We start from the raw sequence: 17,917 nt of genomic DNA, 5'->3' as shown, positions 1-17,917 counted from the left end.
TGTAAAACGTAAAAGTGCCTACCTTTTAAATCTCAGGAAAAATTTGCAGGTCTATCTTTTGACTTTGTGGCTTGAATTTTCTTGAAAAAAGTTTCACACTTTTGGCTTAGCCTAACGTTAGAGCGGAATATACCCCATTATATGGCTTGGCAGTAACCGCACTCCTGCCATTTGTTTCCACTTAGGCTATATGTGCGTGTCAGTGTATTAAAAGTTGATAAAATACCGTTCCAGCGTAAGTAACATTGAAACCGACTTGAGACCAGCATTGACAAACATTGAGCGATGGCTAGACGTGCTTTGTAGCAGAGAGCAGTTGCACCCATCACACTGAATAAATGTGTTTACTTTTTGTTTGGTTTTGTTTCCAGCAGGCTACAAGTAGTAAAGTAAGAAGGCTTCGAGTACGGATAGCTTGCGTTTAGTTTTCGTTCAAATTAAACCTTTCAATAAATATCACAAACGTATATTTCACATTGTTTATCCTTTTAACCGTAAAGGGGGTCGCGGAAGATTTTATGATATTAAAAGGGGTCGCGAGCAAAAAAGTTTGGGAAGCTCTGGCCTATAGGATACTGTAGTAGGCCTATGTACAAAAGTTGACATCACGGGAATGATAAAATGACAGATTCATTGTCCGAGACAGCAAAGAAAAAGATGAAGAAATAGGTTAGACAGGGCCGTAGCTATTGCTGGTGCAATGCATCGGGGCTCCTACATTGCTACATTTCACTATAAAATACAGTATAGCCTACCGGTAGTTAAGTTAAAGCTAAAGTAAACTTGTTATTATTTTGTAATGAATCTACACGTAGGCCTAGCCTATAATGTTTTTCGTGCAAGATTTTTTATTTATTACTTGAGGTTTTTGTCGAAGCTTACTTCGGGCCCCACCCCCACTCTAGCTACTAAATGTTTGTGTTTGTAAGCAACTTTGGTGAATTGTGTTAGTGACGACAACAGCTGTACCACGCAAAATCTTCTTCACAGGACAGAAATTATTTTCATGTTTTTTGTTCAAGAAAGTTGTGGTAATGCCCGTGTAGCTTTAGTAAGTCTTCATGGTGAACTGAAAAGGATAAGCAACACGTCAGCATTAGAGAGATCAGAGATGGAATGTCCTCCCCTATCCGTGAGTTGTGACGTTAACAGTTTCAACAGTAGTACCAGTGAAGAAAGTTTCAATACTAATACAAATGATAGATTAGATGCAACCAAAAACGATGACCTCCGCCATTATCTCACAATCAAAAATCAGAAAAGTAAATATTGCAACCGGCTTCAAACAAACTCAGAACAAACTTTATTAAGATCTTCTCCAAACTGTCGTTCGTTTTCAACAAATTATATGTAGGCCTATTATGTAACATAATCAGGTTTAAAACTACAAAGATATTGGTTACGTTATTCTCCAAGCATGGACCTTGTTTACTGCCAATTCTGCTGCATATTTTGTCTTGAAAATGTCGCTCCACAACTTCTAACACACTTCAAAACCCATGGGGTACGGAGAGTAGGTTACAGCAGGTGTAAGGACTGGAGTCATTTATCACAACAACTTTAGGGTCATGCAAGCTCCGCTTATCGTGTCACATCGCCACGTTTCAGCGTATAGTCACCATTTCTTTCAATGGTTTTGCTTTACTTTCAAATGAGGACATGTAGCGTATTCTAATTTTTGAAACTCATGTGGATCGTGACAAAGCCCATTGGTTAGCCTACAGCAGCTTGCACAATGCTTGCGTCTCAGTTTATGTTTCATTATTTTATACCAAAGAGGTGGCAATCTGACGTGGCAAAGTTATGCACCCAATATAAGTAGGCCTAACTGTTTTCTTGGATTGATGCTCTATCATGTGTCGGCCTATTTAGTCGGACATTTTCCAACCAATAAAAATCTCACCTCTAAATCGGTGTCTTACTCCAGTTATTGTAGCTTTAGTTTTGAAGAGTCTTTTGTCGATTCCATATAGCCTACGTCTTTCAAAGAGGATTGCTTTTCTTCTCGGCAAGAACTTACCGAAACGGAGTCCTTAGCTATCCCAGAACACAGTGACCTTGATAGTTGGGGAGACTCAGGTAAGTTGGCCCAATAGGCAAGTTGGCCCACTCTAAATAATTTTTTAACTACAATAGTTATTGTTACGTATCGTACGCATACTGAGAAAGTGCTGTTGAAACTACCTTATCACCAGGTTGGGAGGCTCTAGTAAGCAGAATAAACATGTGAGCACGATTTTTGTATGAAAAATTATGATTTTTAAAATTTTTGGATTTTAGAATTTTTTAGATGTCGAGTGAGTTTTTTCTTACTGTATAAGAAAGATTATTATTTAGTGAGTGCAGCGCTAGTGTGGTTATCAAGGCTCAGTTTGACGGTGAAACCGTTGTCAGAAGCTCGATAGTTTGACATAAATTTTAGTTTTTACAATATGGTTGCCATTCAGGGAAGTTGGCCCATTTCGTGGGTGGGTACGTTGGCCACCATGGCCAACTTGCCTTCATGAGGTATTATATAGAATGATAATAATTGACTAATTAATACGATGACTTATTTTTGCAAGATTGAAGTAGCCTATCATCAAGTATCCAAAGTAAGTAACTCGCGGCTTTACCCTACATCGGCTTTAAACAATCAATAACAATAATACACTTCCTAACATCGTTTTTATGCCACAAATTTCGACAACTTATTCCTAACCCATATGGTAATAACAGAAAATAGTAAGTAATCAAGAAAACCAATCGCGGAAATGTGTATCAACCACTTCTCAAGCGACGGTCTAAAACGTACCTCGTTTCGGAGATACATTAAAAAATGTTCCGATATTGGTACCCATGCAAAAAGGGGGTCTGTAGCCTATTGCAAACAAGGTCCTACCTATCAGTATCGTTAAGGTGACCAGATCGTTAGGAATAAAGACATGCCGTTCCAACTACATGATGTTTGATACAAACTTTGCTATTTTCGAAAGCTTATTTGGTGTAGGATACTGATGTAAAAAAAGTTTACTGAGGTAAAATACAGCATTATAGCCTAATAGTAGATTATATTATAAACCATACATGAATGCATACATAGAATACATTATGTACGGTATGTATGCCTCTATAAAACCAAGAAATAATTAGAAAGAAAATAAAATTGGGGAGAAAGAGAACTTTTCCACTGTTTAATATACCGTAAATGAACATGTTGCCCACGTGGCCAACTTACCTTTCATAGTGGGCCAAATTACCCGCACAGGAAGGCAAGATGGTCCATTTTATTTTTTTCGGAAAACTTGAAAAATTATATACCTAAGAATGTTTGTTTGATGCAAGAATATGTCCACTTCTGGAGTGATGAATTCTCTACTCTTCAATAGCATTCGCTTTAACATATGTTTTGTTATTAGCTCACATATTCAATTTTTCATTTTGCTGGGCCAACTTACCCGAGTCTCCCCTACTAGGTGACTCTTGGAGACGTCGCATGATGCCATTGCTTTCCTTTTGATGCTGATTGAGTTGTTAATTATGATATAAGCTTCATCACCAGAAATTTAGTCTTTCAAAGAGTGTGTTGTCTTTTTTACGGATTTGTGCGCACTAATTAACCCTTTTAATTTTGTACTTGGGCTGTCTGTCAGCAGTCGTGAAACTTAGCTAGCAAACAATTATAAATTTGTTTAAAGTAAGTCTGTATGGTAAAGCTAACTAGTATTTTCCAAATTTTCCTCAGGCGTTGGGCAATTTCTACACAGTTTTATTTTCGTCTTTGTAAACACTCCACAATTCAACAACTGCTCGATCTTTGCTTCATTAGGACTTCAAACAAAGCTGCTATATGAAAATAATCTTAACACATGAGTGTGTGGGCTACTTCAATTTTTTTTTTTTACTTTGCAAACCTTATAGCGATAGGCCTCGTAGCAAGCAAAAACTACAGGACATAACATTTTATCACTACGTTTAACTTGTAAGATAAACTGTAGCCTAATGTTTTTATGAATTGATTACGAAGCGCCTCTTCTCGAAACCCCTTGGTTGACATTTGTTGCATTCTTTCATTGCTCAATAGAATCTAGCTCTTTGGAGTGACAGTAGTGTATCGTGGTTATTCAGTTATACCAGCACTCTCCATTCCTCCTGGAGCAGACCTCTCAAGAAAGGCATGGGTCACATTGAACAGGATCAGATGTGACGTTGGCTGCACTGGAGCTAATCTGTTGAGGGTGGGGGTTGTATACTTCGCCGATATGTGTCTGCGGAGCGGTAGAACAAACAATGCAACACATACTCCACGAATGTTCCATCTTACGGCCCCCAAGTGGAATCACTGGTATTCGACAACTGGACCCAACTACCGTATCTTGGCTGCACGAGGAGGCATTGCCAATCTAAGCTACTACAAGTCAAACGAGAGAACAGAACAGAATCGTGGTTATTTGATCCGCTGCTGAGTAGGCTACTGCGCGATTTTGTTCTCGAGCATCACTCTACTTGATCTCATTGGAACTTGTCATTTAATTCCTCGTCGAAAAGTTGGACAGGAAATCCCACTTAAATGTAAATTAACAAAGGTTTAGCGCCTTAGGTTGGATGCAACTGGAATTAACCGGACACTCCGATGAGAAAGCAAATCGTTCTCATCACTGCGACTGCTCCCACCACACCGAGTTTGAGAAAACTTTATTTCGAAATCGAGCACAATTCGCGCTGCCACAAACTTAAACGGCAAAGGAAGCCACAAAGGTTGAAACCAAAATCAGAGACAGACAAAATATGGAAAGTATTTTAAAAGACTTGTAATGTGGCTGCTGTGCAAGAAAATTAATTTAGAAATTTGAGTGGTAGCTCCATAGCAATAGGCTACAATTTGCACAACCGGTCTTGGCAAATTGCAACACACAGCACTGACCTTGTCCAACGTTAACCGAAACGTACAGCAAAAGACAAATTAAGTTCCGGCATTAAAGTTATGCAAGATTTGTAATACAAATGATTTGTTCATAAAAATTAGAGGGTTCGCTCTTGCTTTTAAAGAGCTGGCCATGCTCGGCACAATCATGCGACCAGTTTGCATCTCCATTAGGCTGACACGTGCCAGACAAGCGACAATAATTTAAATTTATAAGAATGCTCACTTAACAAAAAGTAAAACCTGGGCATAGTTACAAATATAAATTTTCTTACAAACAATGCAAATTTAATCACAAGGGCTTATTAGACAGACAGTTCATTTTAGACACGAACCACAATTATTTATTGCTGTGCAAGCATATCATTAGTACTGTTTTTAAAACTCAGTGATATCTGCTAGAACTTTTCTTGGAATTTAGTTTTCGCCAGGAAAAAAACGCGAAGGGTCGCCTGAGCATTGCAAAAGTCAGAAGCTTCTTCGACTACTCGGTTTTACTTTTCTTCTCTGAATTGTGGTAGAGAAAGACTATTGAGAAAATGAAAACACCGAACATCATGCTGAACGCGCTGGCGTAGTACGGGTAAGCAGATAGAATGAATCGTTCATACTGCGTGTGTTGCAAAGGACGCACTGATACCTGCCATAATAAAGACAATATTACAACATGTCTTAAAATGTAATATATTATAAGGAGGAATTTTGCGAAAAACTTTAGGATGACATGACTTTGAAAATGCAGATTCTTTATGACAAGTAATAATGCAGTTACGACAACGATAGCAAACAGTACATGACGTGCGCAGTAGAACTGCAGTCTCTTTATAGGAATTCATTATTTTAGAACCCTAATATTTCGCAACATTCTTCAAAGATGCCTGTAATCCTGCATGTGCCGTATTCAACTCGTGTCGTGTCAACAAATATATCAAACTTCAACATATATCTACAGTTAGGATGTTTCATTTTTTCAGGATTTTTGAAATAAAATATATATACTTGGGATCTAATCAGACCGGATTGCGGTCACATGCAGCCGATCCGAAATATTTTTTCGATAGAACGAGTTTTAGAGGATGCGCAGCCTCCTCACCAAAGTTTGAAAAATCGAAGCGTGGGAAATTTTTCAGAAAGCATGCGATATCTTGGTAAATGAAGGAGACAGGAAGACGTGCAAGGTGTAAACTTGAGCGGAATGGTCAACTTGCTATCTGCGCTTAATACATTTCACTGCCCTATCTTCAACGGAAAAAAGTTAGGAGGTGTAAGGTGTCAACTAGTGTCTAACTTTTTTTCCGTTGCAGATAGGGCAGTGAAATGTATTAACCGCAGATAGCAAGTTGACCATTCCGCTCAAGTTTACGCCTTACACGTCTTCCTGTCTCCTTCCTTTACCGAGATATCACACACTTCTTGCGAATTTTCCCACGCTTAAAGTTTTCAAACTTTGGGGGCAGGGGGCTGCGCATCCTCTAAAGATATTTTGGATTGTCTGTATGTGACCGAAACCGATCTGATTAGACTTCAAGCATTTTTTATTCTAAAAAAATGAAACACTCTATTGTACAGTTAGTGAAGAGTAGTTACGGTGTAGAGACCTATGCGGCGTTCAGTGACAACCAGGTCATAAAAGTTATAAATTTATTGAAAAAAAGTTAATAGTGAGAATAGTTCGGCAAAGAAAAAATCTCAACTAACCTGAGTGGAGCTGGTCAGGAAAGTGTACCCAAGTCGTTTATAATCTACTTTGAACTGGAAGACGCCGTACACGTCTGGTAGCTTGAAAGTTAAAGAAAATGCTCCTGTTTTCTTGTCCAGTGCAAGAGGAAGTCGGACGAAAGGATCGATCCTCACAAATTCCATTTGAACATCCTTTCCGGTGTAAGGGACCCACTTGCCATCCGGACGTTGTTCTTCAATGACAATGCTGTAATACTGAAAAAAGAAATGCTTGACAGGTAAGGACTACGAACAACATTGCCATGAGCACGTCTTAAACTTTTTTTATTGTGCGACCCAATTTTTTTCTATTCGACCCTTTGGTAGGAAGTTTACATTGTAAACTAACCACTATAGGCCTAGTTTTAAATTTGATTGGCGACCTTAAAATTATGACTTGCAAACATGTTTGGGGTCGCTACCCATAGTTTGAGAAGCCCTGGCTTAGACTAACAAAGTAGTTCAGCTGACTTCTGTAAAAATTTACAGCACTGTATTATAACATTTTGAAAGTGCAAAGTTCTAAGAGGTGAATACGTACAACTTTGTCGGTGATGGTGTAGGCCTCGGGGGGTTGAGTCTCCCCGACCTTGTGATGTGTTACTTCACCCACTCTCAAAACTCCCACTTCTTGAAACACCCATTTTGACAGCGCGTTGACAAGATCTTCGTTACCAGCTTTGGAGTAACTAAATGGGAGTTTTAAAAAGTTGTTGACATTAGCACAAATACAAAATTTGGGTGCAATTGCTTTAAAAACAACTTTTTTAAATTCATATAGATTGTGAACGTAGCTTCCAAACAACCAAACACTTTAAACAGCAAGGTCATGCCAACAATACATACTAAAGTTGAGCTACTAGCGAAATCACAAATTTAAAAGCTTGGCACGTAGTGCAGATAAGCGTGCTATACAGTTACCAGATGTTGTACTGTACTTGTAAATGATAGTTTACATTGATTCCAAAACCAGTCTTGCCTGGATGGTAAATCGTTGAAAAAAAATGCCGATAATTACTTACAACATGTTGTGATAGTGCAGTTTTACACCAGACGATCGGGTCATGCTATTGGTCTAATACCTAGTCAGTAGCCTCATTTGACTCCAAGGTTCCTAAAGCAACAACTGAAAAGGCGGGTACTGACATTGAGATATAAAACAGACAGACATGAGAGTAGATTTACTTACGCCTTTGATCCCGATGCGTCCTTCTTCACACCAGAAGTCAAATACGCATCGCTGAACATAAGAATGGAACCACTGAATAACATACGAGCATTGTTGCGGGCCTGAAAATCAATCAGTTTAATTAGAAAATGTTTTTTTCACGCTGTATATCTAAACTTTTGTTTAACAGCACTTTTTATTTGTTTTTACGAAAATGGTATCATCAATCATCATATCATATTGTGTAACTTCAGTAACGTGTCTGGAACGAAAATATGGTACTAGCTATAGTCGCTACAACAATAAAAAAAGGAGGAAACTTTGAAGAGTTGAAAACATACATGAATAATTGAATATTGAATACTGAATAGGTGTTTCAGTTTGGTTAATAAGGTTTATGTCTGCAGATGGCAGACCCACAAAATCCATGTCTTTATACGATAAAGCAATTGGATAGGCCTACATTTGCGCCACGTGCGGCAAGTACTGTAGGCTACACCAGGGCTTACCAAACTTTTTCGCTCGTAACCCCTTTTAATCTCCTAAAGACTTTCGCGACCTCTCACGATTAAAATGATAAACAATGTGAAATATACATTTGCGACATTTATTGAAAAGCTTAAGTAGAACAAAAACTTAAATCAAGTTACCGGTGCTCGACGCCTGCTTACATGTCGCCTACTGGAAACAAAACAATAAAGCAAACACATTTATCTGTGTGACGGGTACGACTGTTTTCTTCCACACAGCAAGTCCAGCCGTGGCTCAATGTTTAATGTTGGTCTCAAAGCGGTTTTAATGTTGCTTAGGCTGGAACAGAAGGCCTATTTTGTTTTGATTGCCGTCAAAATTGAAAACGCAAAACTGATTAGCACAGATACGTTGATGCAAACGGCGAGAGTGCAGTTAGTTACTGCTGAGTTAGATAATGATGGATATTCTAATGTTCAATTGTTCGTTCAACCCAAAAAGTGTCAGATTTTTTTCCAAATTCAATGGCAGAAAACTCAAGCCGCACCTCAAAGTCAAAGGAAAGATCAGCAAGTTCTTCTTGTGATTTAAGAGAGAGGTGCTTGGTAGGCCTACTTTGTTTTGCACTGCAAACAGGTTTTGTATCCAATCTAATTTGGTAACGTCCAATTCTGGAGAAACATGCATCTGAACTGTTTCAACACATTTGCCAAATGGTCGATAACGAGAGGTTTAATAACGTTTGATTCCACATCATTGTTTGCAAAAATCTTTTCAGATGTTCAAATTTTTAACGTTCAATTTAAAGTAAACGCATCAGATTTAGATTTCAATGCTAAACATTGATTTATCTCCTAGAAGGAACAAATTAAATTCGTTCAGTTATTCAAGCAAAACTGACATTCGGCATAATTTCAAAAGCCAGACTTTGTCATTGCGAAAATGGTGGAACAAGTCTCAAATTTCTTTTGGTACAAAAATCATGACTTCATTTTTCAACATTAATAGACTTTTCAAAGCTATGACTTTTGAAAGCCACCTCACTTCACAGTGCAATGAAAGGGTTTTAAGCTCCCATTCCATTTCACCACATAAACAGTTTGCAAAATACAGGTATTGAGCGCGACTCAGTAAAGTTAATAACTTTCACAGCGTCTTGCACACAAGTGTCAGGCTAATATGCTACGGTGCATTGTTTAAAATTAGTATGATACTCTCTGCGACACCTGAAGTTCGTTACGCGACTCCTGGCGAAGTCGCGACTCCAAGTTTGGGAAGCCCTGGGCTACACAACAAGGCCAACGCATACAACGATCGAAACCTTGCAAAATGATACAGGTCGTGATGTAGAAAGCAATTGATTTATAAAAGATATTATTTTGACCACGGCATCGCTGTGACGTTTGTCGTTAAGCTATAATGGCTATGGATGCTAAGCACAACAAACACTCAGGGTCGAATGCACCAACAGTGATTAAACTGTATTTAACTTAATCTTAAATTAAACCACAATTAAGTGAGACTTTGGTATGCACCAACACCAAGGGCTATTTAAACCATGATTAAACTGTGATTAACTAGGATACAATTTTGGTAAAGAGGTCACTTTCTTCAACCACAGACATATACAACCAAGCAACCACACGGCATTTAACATAATCGATTAAAAATTGAACAAACTATAAGCTACAAACGTTTTCGGCCATACACACGTTAGCACACTTGATACGTCATATGATGCGTCTTTGCCTGGTGTAATTTAAACGCCATGTGATGTGCCTTTCTCCTTTGTTCTGCCGTTTCATTTTGCATTTCGTTTTTCAATTCAGTGTTTAGATCAGTTATTCATTTTCATTGTAGATATGATAAGTAGTTGTTTTTTGTTACTTGATAAGGGCTAACGTGTGTATGGCCGAAAACGTTTGTAGCTTATAGTTTGTTCAATTTTTAATCGATTATGTTAAATGCCGTGTGGTTGCTTGGTTGTATATGTCTGTGATTAACTAGGAAGTTAAGTAACAGAGTTAATACAGCTCTAGAGTAGGTTTAAAGCTTGATTAACTTTCCAGCAAAGGTTTCTAGTACTGGTATTGTATTAGTTCTTGGTAATTGCAACATCAGGCTGCACCTTTTGAACTACGGTATGGAAGGTGTGATGTGTGATAGGATTAGAATGACCAAAATGTAATTGTAAAGGTTCTTCACTTTTCATGGACAGCAACTGATTGAGCTGAGGTTATGGGTTGCTTACCAAAATTTGGCTATTGTAGCCAGGTGTGCCGGAACAATTTTCGACTGGGGGGTGCAGGATTATGAAAAAAGGGCATTTTTGTTGCTGAAAGGCCAATTCTTTTAAAAGTTTTAAGATAAGATATAGCGATAATGCTCATCTATCAGCTCACTATTGAGTAATGAACAAGTGTCCGGTATACAAAGAAAGGCATCATGCTTTGTTATAATGATGTAAACTACTGACTACTGTGTTGCAGAATTTTGTGCCGTGAATATTATTTTGAGGCAAAAATAAAAGATTATAATTAGGCTAAAAGCGAATAGCAGAAATTGTTATATTGCAATATGTGCAGTAGCTTACCGGCACCCCTGATTGTAGCATATGCTCTATTACTGATGGCTTGGTGTGGTTTTATACCTGTAATACACTGTCCCAGGCCTATAAAAAATTGTTTAACAAGCTGTTTTCGAATAAGGACCTTCTGCTGATCCTTCTTTTAGGATGAAACAGGCTGTAGAGGTTTTAGGGAGTATGTATGATACCGTAATAACTATATTTGATATATTATATGCATGTGGCTGTCCATATTTTAGCATTCAATGATATGTTATATAGAACTATTTCTATGGTAGGAGTTGTATAACATAGATATTATACAGTACATACTATTTTAGACCCCTTTCTAGGGATGTCCCAAAATACATTGTCCCAGGCCTATTAAAAATTGTTTGACAAGCTGTTTGAACATATATATTTTTATATGTGACTGTTCATATTTTGGCATTTCATGACATATAATATATATAGAACTATTTTTATGGTAGGAGTTGTTGTACAACACACCGTACATAATTGATACTCATACTACATTGTCCATCCCTAACCCTTTTGCTTGTCATCAATGTTTACCTAATCACAGTGCCCATGCACACCTATCACTTTGTATTTTCATTACATGTATGGAATTCATGTGTACCAGTGTGTACAATTAGATACAAAATAGTAATAACAACATGGTTGATGCAGTGAATGTAGTGGATTCTGCTGAACTTGATGCTGAAGACCTCACAAAGCGAAGTTTGGAAGCAAAGGTTTCGGTGCTTGCGAATTCCTCTCCGAACTAAACTGGATAACACCCTTCCCATTATAGTCGCAACTGCTTGTTTGCATAATTTTGCTGTTCGCCGTGGTGAATTTTGAAGAATCTTCATCTCATGCCAACTCCAGCATAAAGAGCCAACAGCAACCCATGCCCACAGTTGGTGGAAACGCAATGAGACGGCAACTTATCACTCAATACTTCTAAATCCGGTCTTGGAACTCATACACCAATCTTGTCACCAGGAGGACATGGGTTGTCAATATTTTTAAACTAAAGTAATATTTTTAACGTAATTGATTGATTTTCACCCAGTGCTGTAAATGAGCCGGTTGCTGTTTTCTTTCATTGTACACCTGATGAGGGATCTGTGAGTAAATACACAGCCAGCAAATCATTTTTTTACATTGATTCAATGTATACAGACGTTGAATCAATGTAAATAGTGGTTGATTTGCTGGCAGGGTAGTAGTTTTTTCTGTCTGTTTTAATGAAGTTATGAAACCATGGCTACAGCTACCTGGTGTGTTTATTTCTAAATTGTTCTGTATGAATAACAATTACGAACAGCGAAAAGTTACAACCATTCAATTGTACATATACAAAATGTTATCACTAGGGCGATTTTTTGTAAACAAAATGACTTCAATTTTGCGAAAAAGTCACCAAAAAGTGACTTTATTCAACGAAAACAAGAAAGCGAAAGAAATGGCAACAATTCCACATAAAAAAGCATCTAAATTAGATTCAATTTGTACTCAAATCAGAATTACACATTCAAGTTACACAATGTAATGTTTTACATTCTCTGAGAAGTTTCTGTCAATCAAACACTTTATATATACAAGTTAGCTGTTGCAGGAAAAAACAAACACTTTAGCTGTTGCAGGGAAAACAATTGGTTAAATATAGTTAACACAATTTGTTTGATCACAAAAATTTATTAACGAGTTTTCGGTAATACACGTGATACAAACAAGCATGGGCTCGTGCATACCTAAAATCCATACCATAGTAGAAGATATATTAAAAGTCTTGGCATTACTGTACATAAAATGTGAATTCATCTCTCCATAGCAATAAAAGATATACAAATAGGGGAATTAGGCAAAAAAGTATGCAAAGTAAAGTGACTTAACAAATGAAAAGTAATCTAAAAACACAAAAAGTGACTTTTGGTAACTTTATAACATCTTAAACATTGACCTCCCACACCCATGAAATTTTGGTTATACATTTCTTTTGTTAATTGGTACAACTTTAAAAAATTAACTTCGGTTACAAAAATCGCCCTAGTTATCACATAAATACTTAAACAGAGTAGCAAAGCTCAAATTTGTTATTTTTTACATTGCTCGATTTGTGCCTGTATCAGTTGTTCAGCTAATTCAAATTTTCTTTTTCGGTGTCATTACTCTTTTGGGGTCTTCTTCTTCTCTCGTTTGACTTGTAGTAGCTTAGATTGGCAATGCCTCATCTTTTGGGGTGCACCACCGCCAGTGGTGAAGCGTTCTTGGCGGGCCAAAGAGACCCTTTTTTTTGCTTGGGCCTTCATGTTTGTCCACAACCTTCAAAGTGTACCCTCTTCTTTAACTGCCAAGGTTGAGGCACTCATTAAAATCTTTGGTGAGTTCCCGCCAGGCATCATTTTTGTTGTGTATAGTCACACCATCAGTCTTCTTGCATTCAATAATATTGCGATATGTTGCAATGCAAGTGAGAAACAGATCTTTTTAGTGTGGAGAAAACTTTTGCGAACGTTGTTTTGACATTTTATAAATGAATTATATAAATTTAACAGTCAAGAAAAAATGTTGAAATATTTGTTCTACACTGAAATACAAAACAGTAAAATAATGTAGTCAAATCATTTCAGAAAAATTTATATTAGCCCAATGTTTATGAAAATAAATTTCTAGTTGGCAGTTGTGTCTTGATGAAATGCATTCCATTACCTCCACCTTAACATCTAGCCGCCTGACTGGTGAGAGCGTCTGCTCGATAACTATGGTTCCTTCGCTGCTTCCAGTCGTCTGTTGTGTTGCATGTGTAATTGCAGTGTACTGTATGTTGTCGCAATGGGTGTAAAATAAAACATGTTGTTTTTAACAAAGCCTGAGCAGTACCGTACTGTAAACTGGTCTGGACAGTTTAGCACCCTGTAGTCTTGTAGTGGCATTGCCAGGAGTTTAAACAGCAAGGAGTCAATCCATATAGATGGACCCCTTCCAGTGTGTTGACTTAGGCAACCCCAGTAACAGGTGAAGGCCTCCCTCAGAGAATTTTGAAAAAATTACATTAAATTTAGTTCATTCTGAGTATTTCGAGCACAAAATGGTCAAAAACAAGATAAACCTCTTTCAAAATGCAACGGTTTCTATCAGGGCCATTGAGAGAACATTTCGGGCCCGGAACCAAGCAAAAATCCAGGCCCCCAAAGCTTTGAAAAGCAAAGCGACCTTGCACAACCGTCGCTGACCCTTGAAATGCCCTTTCAAAACTTCTTAAAAAGCATGAGAAATGGTTTCTTGATATTACACTGTCATAACACCTCCCCCATCCCAGGTTAGGAAACACTGTTCTAAGTGGAATTGTCTCAAAGATTCACTTTCAAATTTCTGATGAACAACCTTGTAGCCTAACTGCAATTGCTAAATTCAACTGATTTCAGGCTGCTTCTGCAATGTAGTGAAAGTTACGGCACCCCAACTTCAGTTGTTAAAACCAGGGAGCACTTTAAAAAGGTGTTTCATACTTTCATTGGCACCTGACAAAATGGCTGCTTAGTAGGCTACCTGGCTCAGTACATATTACAGCAGATATCATTTCGAGCAAATTTGTGAATACCGGTCCAGCTTAAGTTTCTACCAAATAATTTATCAGCAAATTTAACGCTTTTTGCCATTGCTATGAACAAATAATGTATGTAGGACGTAGGTACCTTTTTCTACCACTGAACTGTACTGAACCCCAAACAAATACTCATTGCTAGAGTTATGACTCAGCAAAAACCATCAACAGTCTGATTAAATCATTGATTAGCTAATCATGCACAAAATTTTGTTGGTGCATACCAACAACGAATTAACTTTAATCACTGTTTAGTTAATCAATGATTAACTTTAATCATTGTTTAAGTTAATCACTGTTGGTGCATTCGACCCTCAGTGTCTAATTCCCGCTCTCATCCGTCAATGGGCAAACGGCGCAATCACCTGCAAGCCAGCCAGCAGAACTGTACTTGTACCAACACCAAGTGGATATTGATCAATTTTGTCATCGGGAAAGTAGGAGTAGCAAGTGGGGGAACCTCGCATTATAGGAAGGATGAGAGGATTTTCTTGATCAAGGACCATTCTGCATAAAAAAACATATTAATAAAAGTGAGACACACAAATTTGTACAATGAGACATAAAAATGCATGAAGTTTAACCATTAAAAAGATGCTCTACGTACCCCACTCCTTTGTAAAGTACCGGAGCAGTTGGTTTCCCAACGATGTTTTGGGTTTTGATCATGCTTTCTGGATCCACCACCACCTTAGTGTGAGATCCCTTGTCACTCGAATCAAAGCTGTGATGATCAATCACTATTGTCCGTTCCTGCGGAAGTATCAATCAAGTTTTAATGGCCTCACCGTCACCATGAATATAACGGAAGGAATATAGCTAAACCAACACACGAACATAAAAACCTACCAGATTTGTTCTTTAAAACAGTACATACACAATTCTATAAAATCAAACAACAAAAATTTATGACACTGTAAGTCTGTAACAACAAATTTGTGAAAGTTGTCATACAACAATATTGGACATTTTTAGACAAATAAACAAGACTCTTTGAAATTAACCCCTCATTAAAAATTAATAATAATGCATCACGCAAATTAAAAGGTACATTCAGTTAATTCATTTTTTGTGGTGGTGATCAAAAATTGCACTCTTTACTGTTGTTACAACAAGAAACACCACAGTTAGTTTCATTTTAATATAACTTTGCGACAGACTTCATGACATGAACCACAAGTTATTGTAACAACTCATTTATTCATAGTCCGACAATTAAAACACTCTCTTATAAAGTTTTATTCTAACCTCATCAAATTCAACTCCACATTCTGAGCCTAGCTCCCTGATGGGATCACCAATGCTTGAATCGGCAGCAACTAAAACGTTTCCACCACCGTCAATAAATTCTGTGATGGTTGATACCTTTATGCCACCTCCAAAATCTGAACACAAAAAGCAAAATAATTGAACTTGTGTGCAAACTAAATTTAAAAGTTATTTTTGGTATTGTAACAACCACAGTTTACAAAGCATGTTACCTTTCCTGTCTGCACCTAACTATTGCAAAAATCAAACAATTCTGCTTCTCCAGCAACATCTGATGCTACATAGTGGTGCAACAACGTAAGACTTACTTCCTACTTGTTGTGTAAACGACACAAGCCCACTAATAAAATGTAAATTTTATATACAATTCTATTGTAAACCAACTGTATAGGCCTATTTAATAAAATACACTTTGTTCAAAATAGACCCTTAAACCATGGCGATCTTTAAACACAGTCCATGACAATGTTGACCTTAAAATTTGACTGAAGGCCGATCTGTAGTAACCAAAATTGCTAGTATAAGGTGATAGTTTGAGTAACAGTTAATGAATAATATACTCTTTGCGTATTACATATTTTCTGTGGTTTTGAATTAATTCTGTGGTATTGTTACCACTCAAAAAACAAACTAGATTTTGGCAAATTGTGCTGGAAATCCAAAAAGCGCATGGCAACACTGGTAATTGAGAAAGATTTGTCAATCTTTAATGTAAAATTAGAAGTTTTGCAGTGATTTGAAATTCAATGAATCACACTTTGGCAATTTGGATTCTCAAAACTATCATTTTAAAAGAGCATATATTTATATATACCGGCAAAGTAAATTTAGCTAAAGAGTTCATAATTGAAATTACATTGGCCTTCAGTCAAGCCTCCAGCTTGCACATTATCAAGACTTGTGTATATATATATATAGATATTAAAACAATGAAAACTATTAATACTACAAAAAGTGCTCAATGCCAAGCAAAAAGGCAAAGCAGAGCGAATTAAATCAAATATAGTTATTACTATCTGAAGCCTTTACAAATTGTTTCACCTAACGGATCATATAGAGTATATAGATATTATATAGATTGCTAGACCTATGCTTTAAACTAAATGGCTAATTTCTGAAATTAAAATCTGGTAAATGCCAAAGAAGCAATACCTAAATATCTTCATGCGTGCGAGTCATAAGCTACATGTTCTCGATACTGTACGGTAGGTCTAAAATTGATGAAAATAAAACAAAGTTATAATTTATATAATTATATATAAACAATTATCAAGCGTTTAGTTTATATAGAAAGAACTACCTTCGACAGATGGAGAAAATATGATAAGGTTGTCATACAGGTGAACCCCGTACTTGATGAGTTCTAGTCCTGCATCATCAGCAGATTTAAAAGTGAGTTCAAAGCCACGATCTGAAACATATATATTGATATTATATTAAGGCTGGGCGTCTGTTACATTTTTAACAACTTATAAACTACGGTACATTTCATTGCAAAAGTTTAGTTCCTATAAAACATGCATTAGAATAGAATCAAAGCACATGGAATTTTAAGCAAATGTATATAAAATAATTTCGAAAACATATTTACCAGAATGTGTTCTCATGCCACTAACCTGTCAAAGACTTGAAATAAATAGAATGCGTTGTTTTAATGTCTGCATTATCCAACAAAACCAAAGTCTTTTTACTCTGCTTTGAAACAGCAAGTGCACAAAAAGATAGCAATAGTACAAAAAAAGTTTGCTTCATTCTATTAGCATATACAGTTTCTACACCAGTAAATATCCTAAAAATCTAAGCAGTAAAAAGATATAACTTCTTGTTGAAGGTATGAAATATATAAGTCATGGTGCAGGATCAAACAGCATATTAAATGAATTCTACTTCTAGACTATTTTCTTGATGGCTATAGAATCTTGTAAGCATTTGTAAAACAAATATCATACTAATACAGCCATAAGAAGATTCCAAAGCTGATTGATGAAAAACCAGAGTAAATGCCAATACTCAAAAGCACCAACAATAGAAGCTCCACTTTACACTACCCTGGGATTGACACCATTCAACTAGAATGCAATAATTGCAATAGTCAATACTCAAAGTACAGCTCCTTCTACAACAATTAAGGGAGCAAGTCTTTTAGGCGCTGACAGTTAGGCGCTGGTCTGATAGGCGCGCGCACTGTGGCGTCTGGATATTTAG

At 37.0% G+C, this 17,917-nt stretch overlaps 1 protein-coding gene across 1 annotated transcript; it reads right to left on the bottom strand.

Annotated features, from left to right (window-relative positions):
* Window positions 1–4,662: 4,662 nt before the first annotated feature.
* Window positions 4,663–17,505, bottom strand: LOC145778870 (dolichyl-diphosphooligosaccharide--protein glycosyltransferase 48 kDa subunit-like). Its single transcript, XM_082590462.1, has 9 exons — window positions 17,329–17,505; window positions 17,013–17,123; window positions 15,692–15,828; window positions 15,051–15,196; window positions 14,809–14,950; window positions 7,812–7,912; window positions 7,164–7,311; window positions 6,602–6,838; window positions 4,663–5,543 (listed from the first exon to the last, which is right to left on the bottom strand). Exons 1-9 carry the CDS (start codon window positions 17,462–17,464, stop codon window positions 5,388–5,390), a joined length of 1,314 nt encoding a protein of 437 aa, XP_082446588.1. The 5' UTR covers window positions 17,465–17,505; the 3' UTR covers window positions 4,663–5,387.
* Between the last annotated feature and the right edge of the window lie 412 nt (window positions 17,506–17,917).

The sequence above is a fragment of the Aplidium turbinatum genome, chromosome 1, assembly GCF_918807975.1.
Source record: "Aplidium turbinatum chromosome 1, kaAplTurb1.1, whole genome shotgun sequence".
NCBI classification, from domain to species: Eukaryota; Metazoa; Chordata; class Ascidiacea; order Aplousobranchia; family Polyclinidae; genus Aplidium; species Aplidium turbinatum.
The sequence above is the reverse complement of the archived record's forward strand: the minus strand, read 5'-3'. Positions and strand labels throughout refer to the sequence as shown.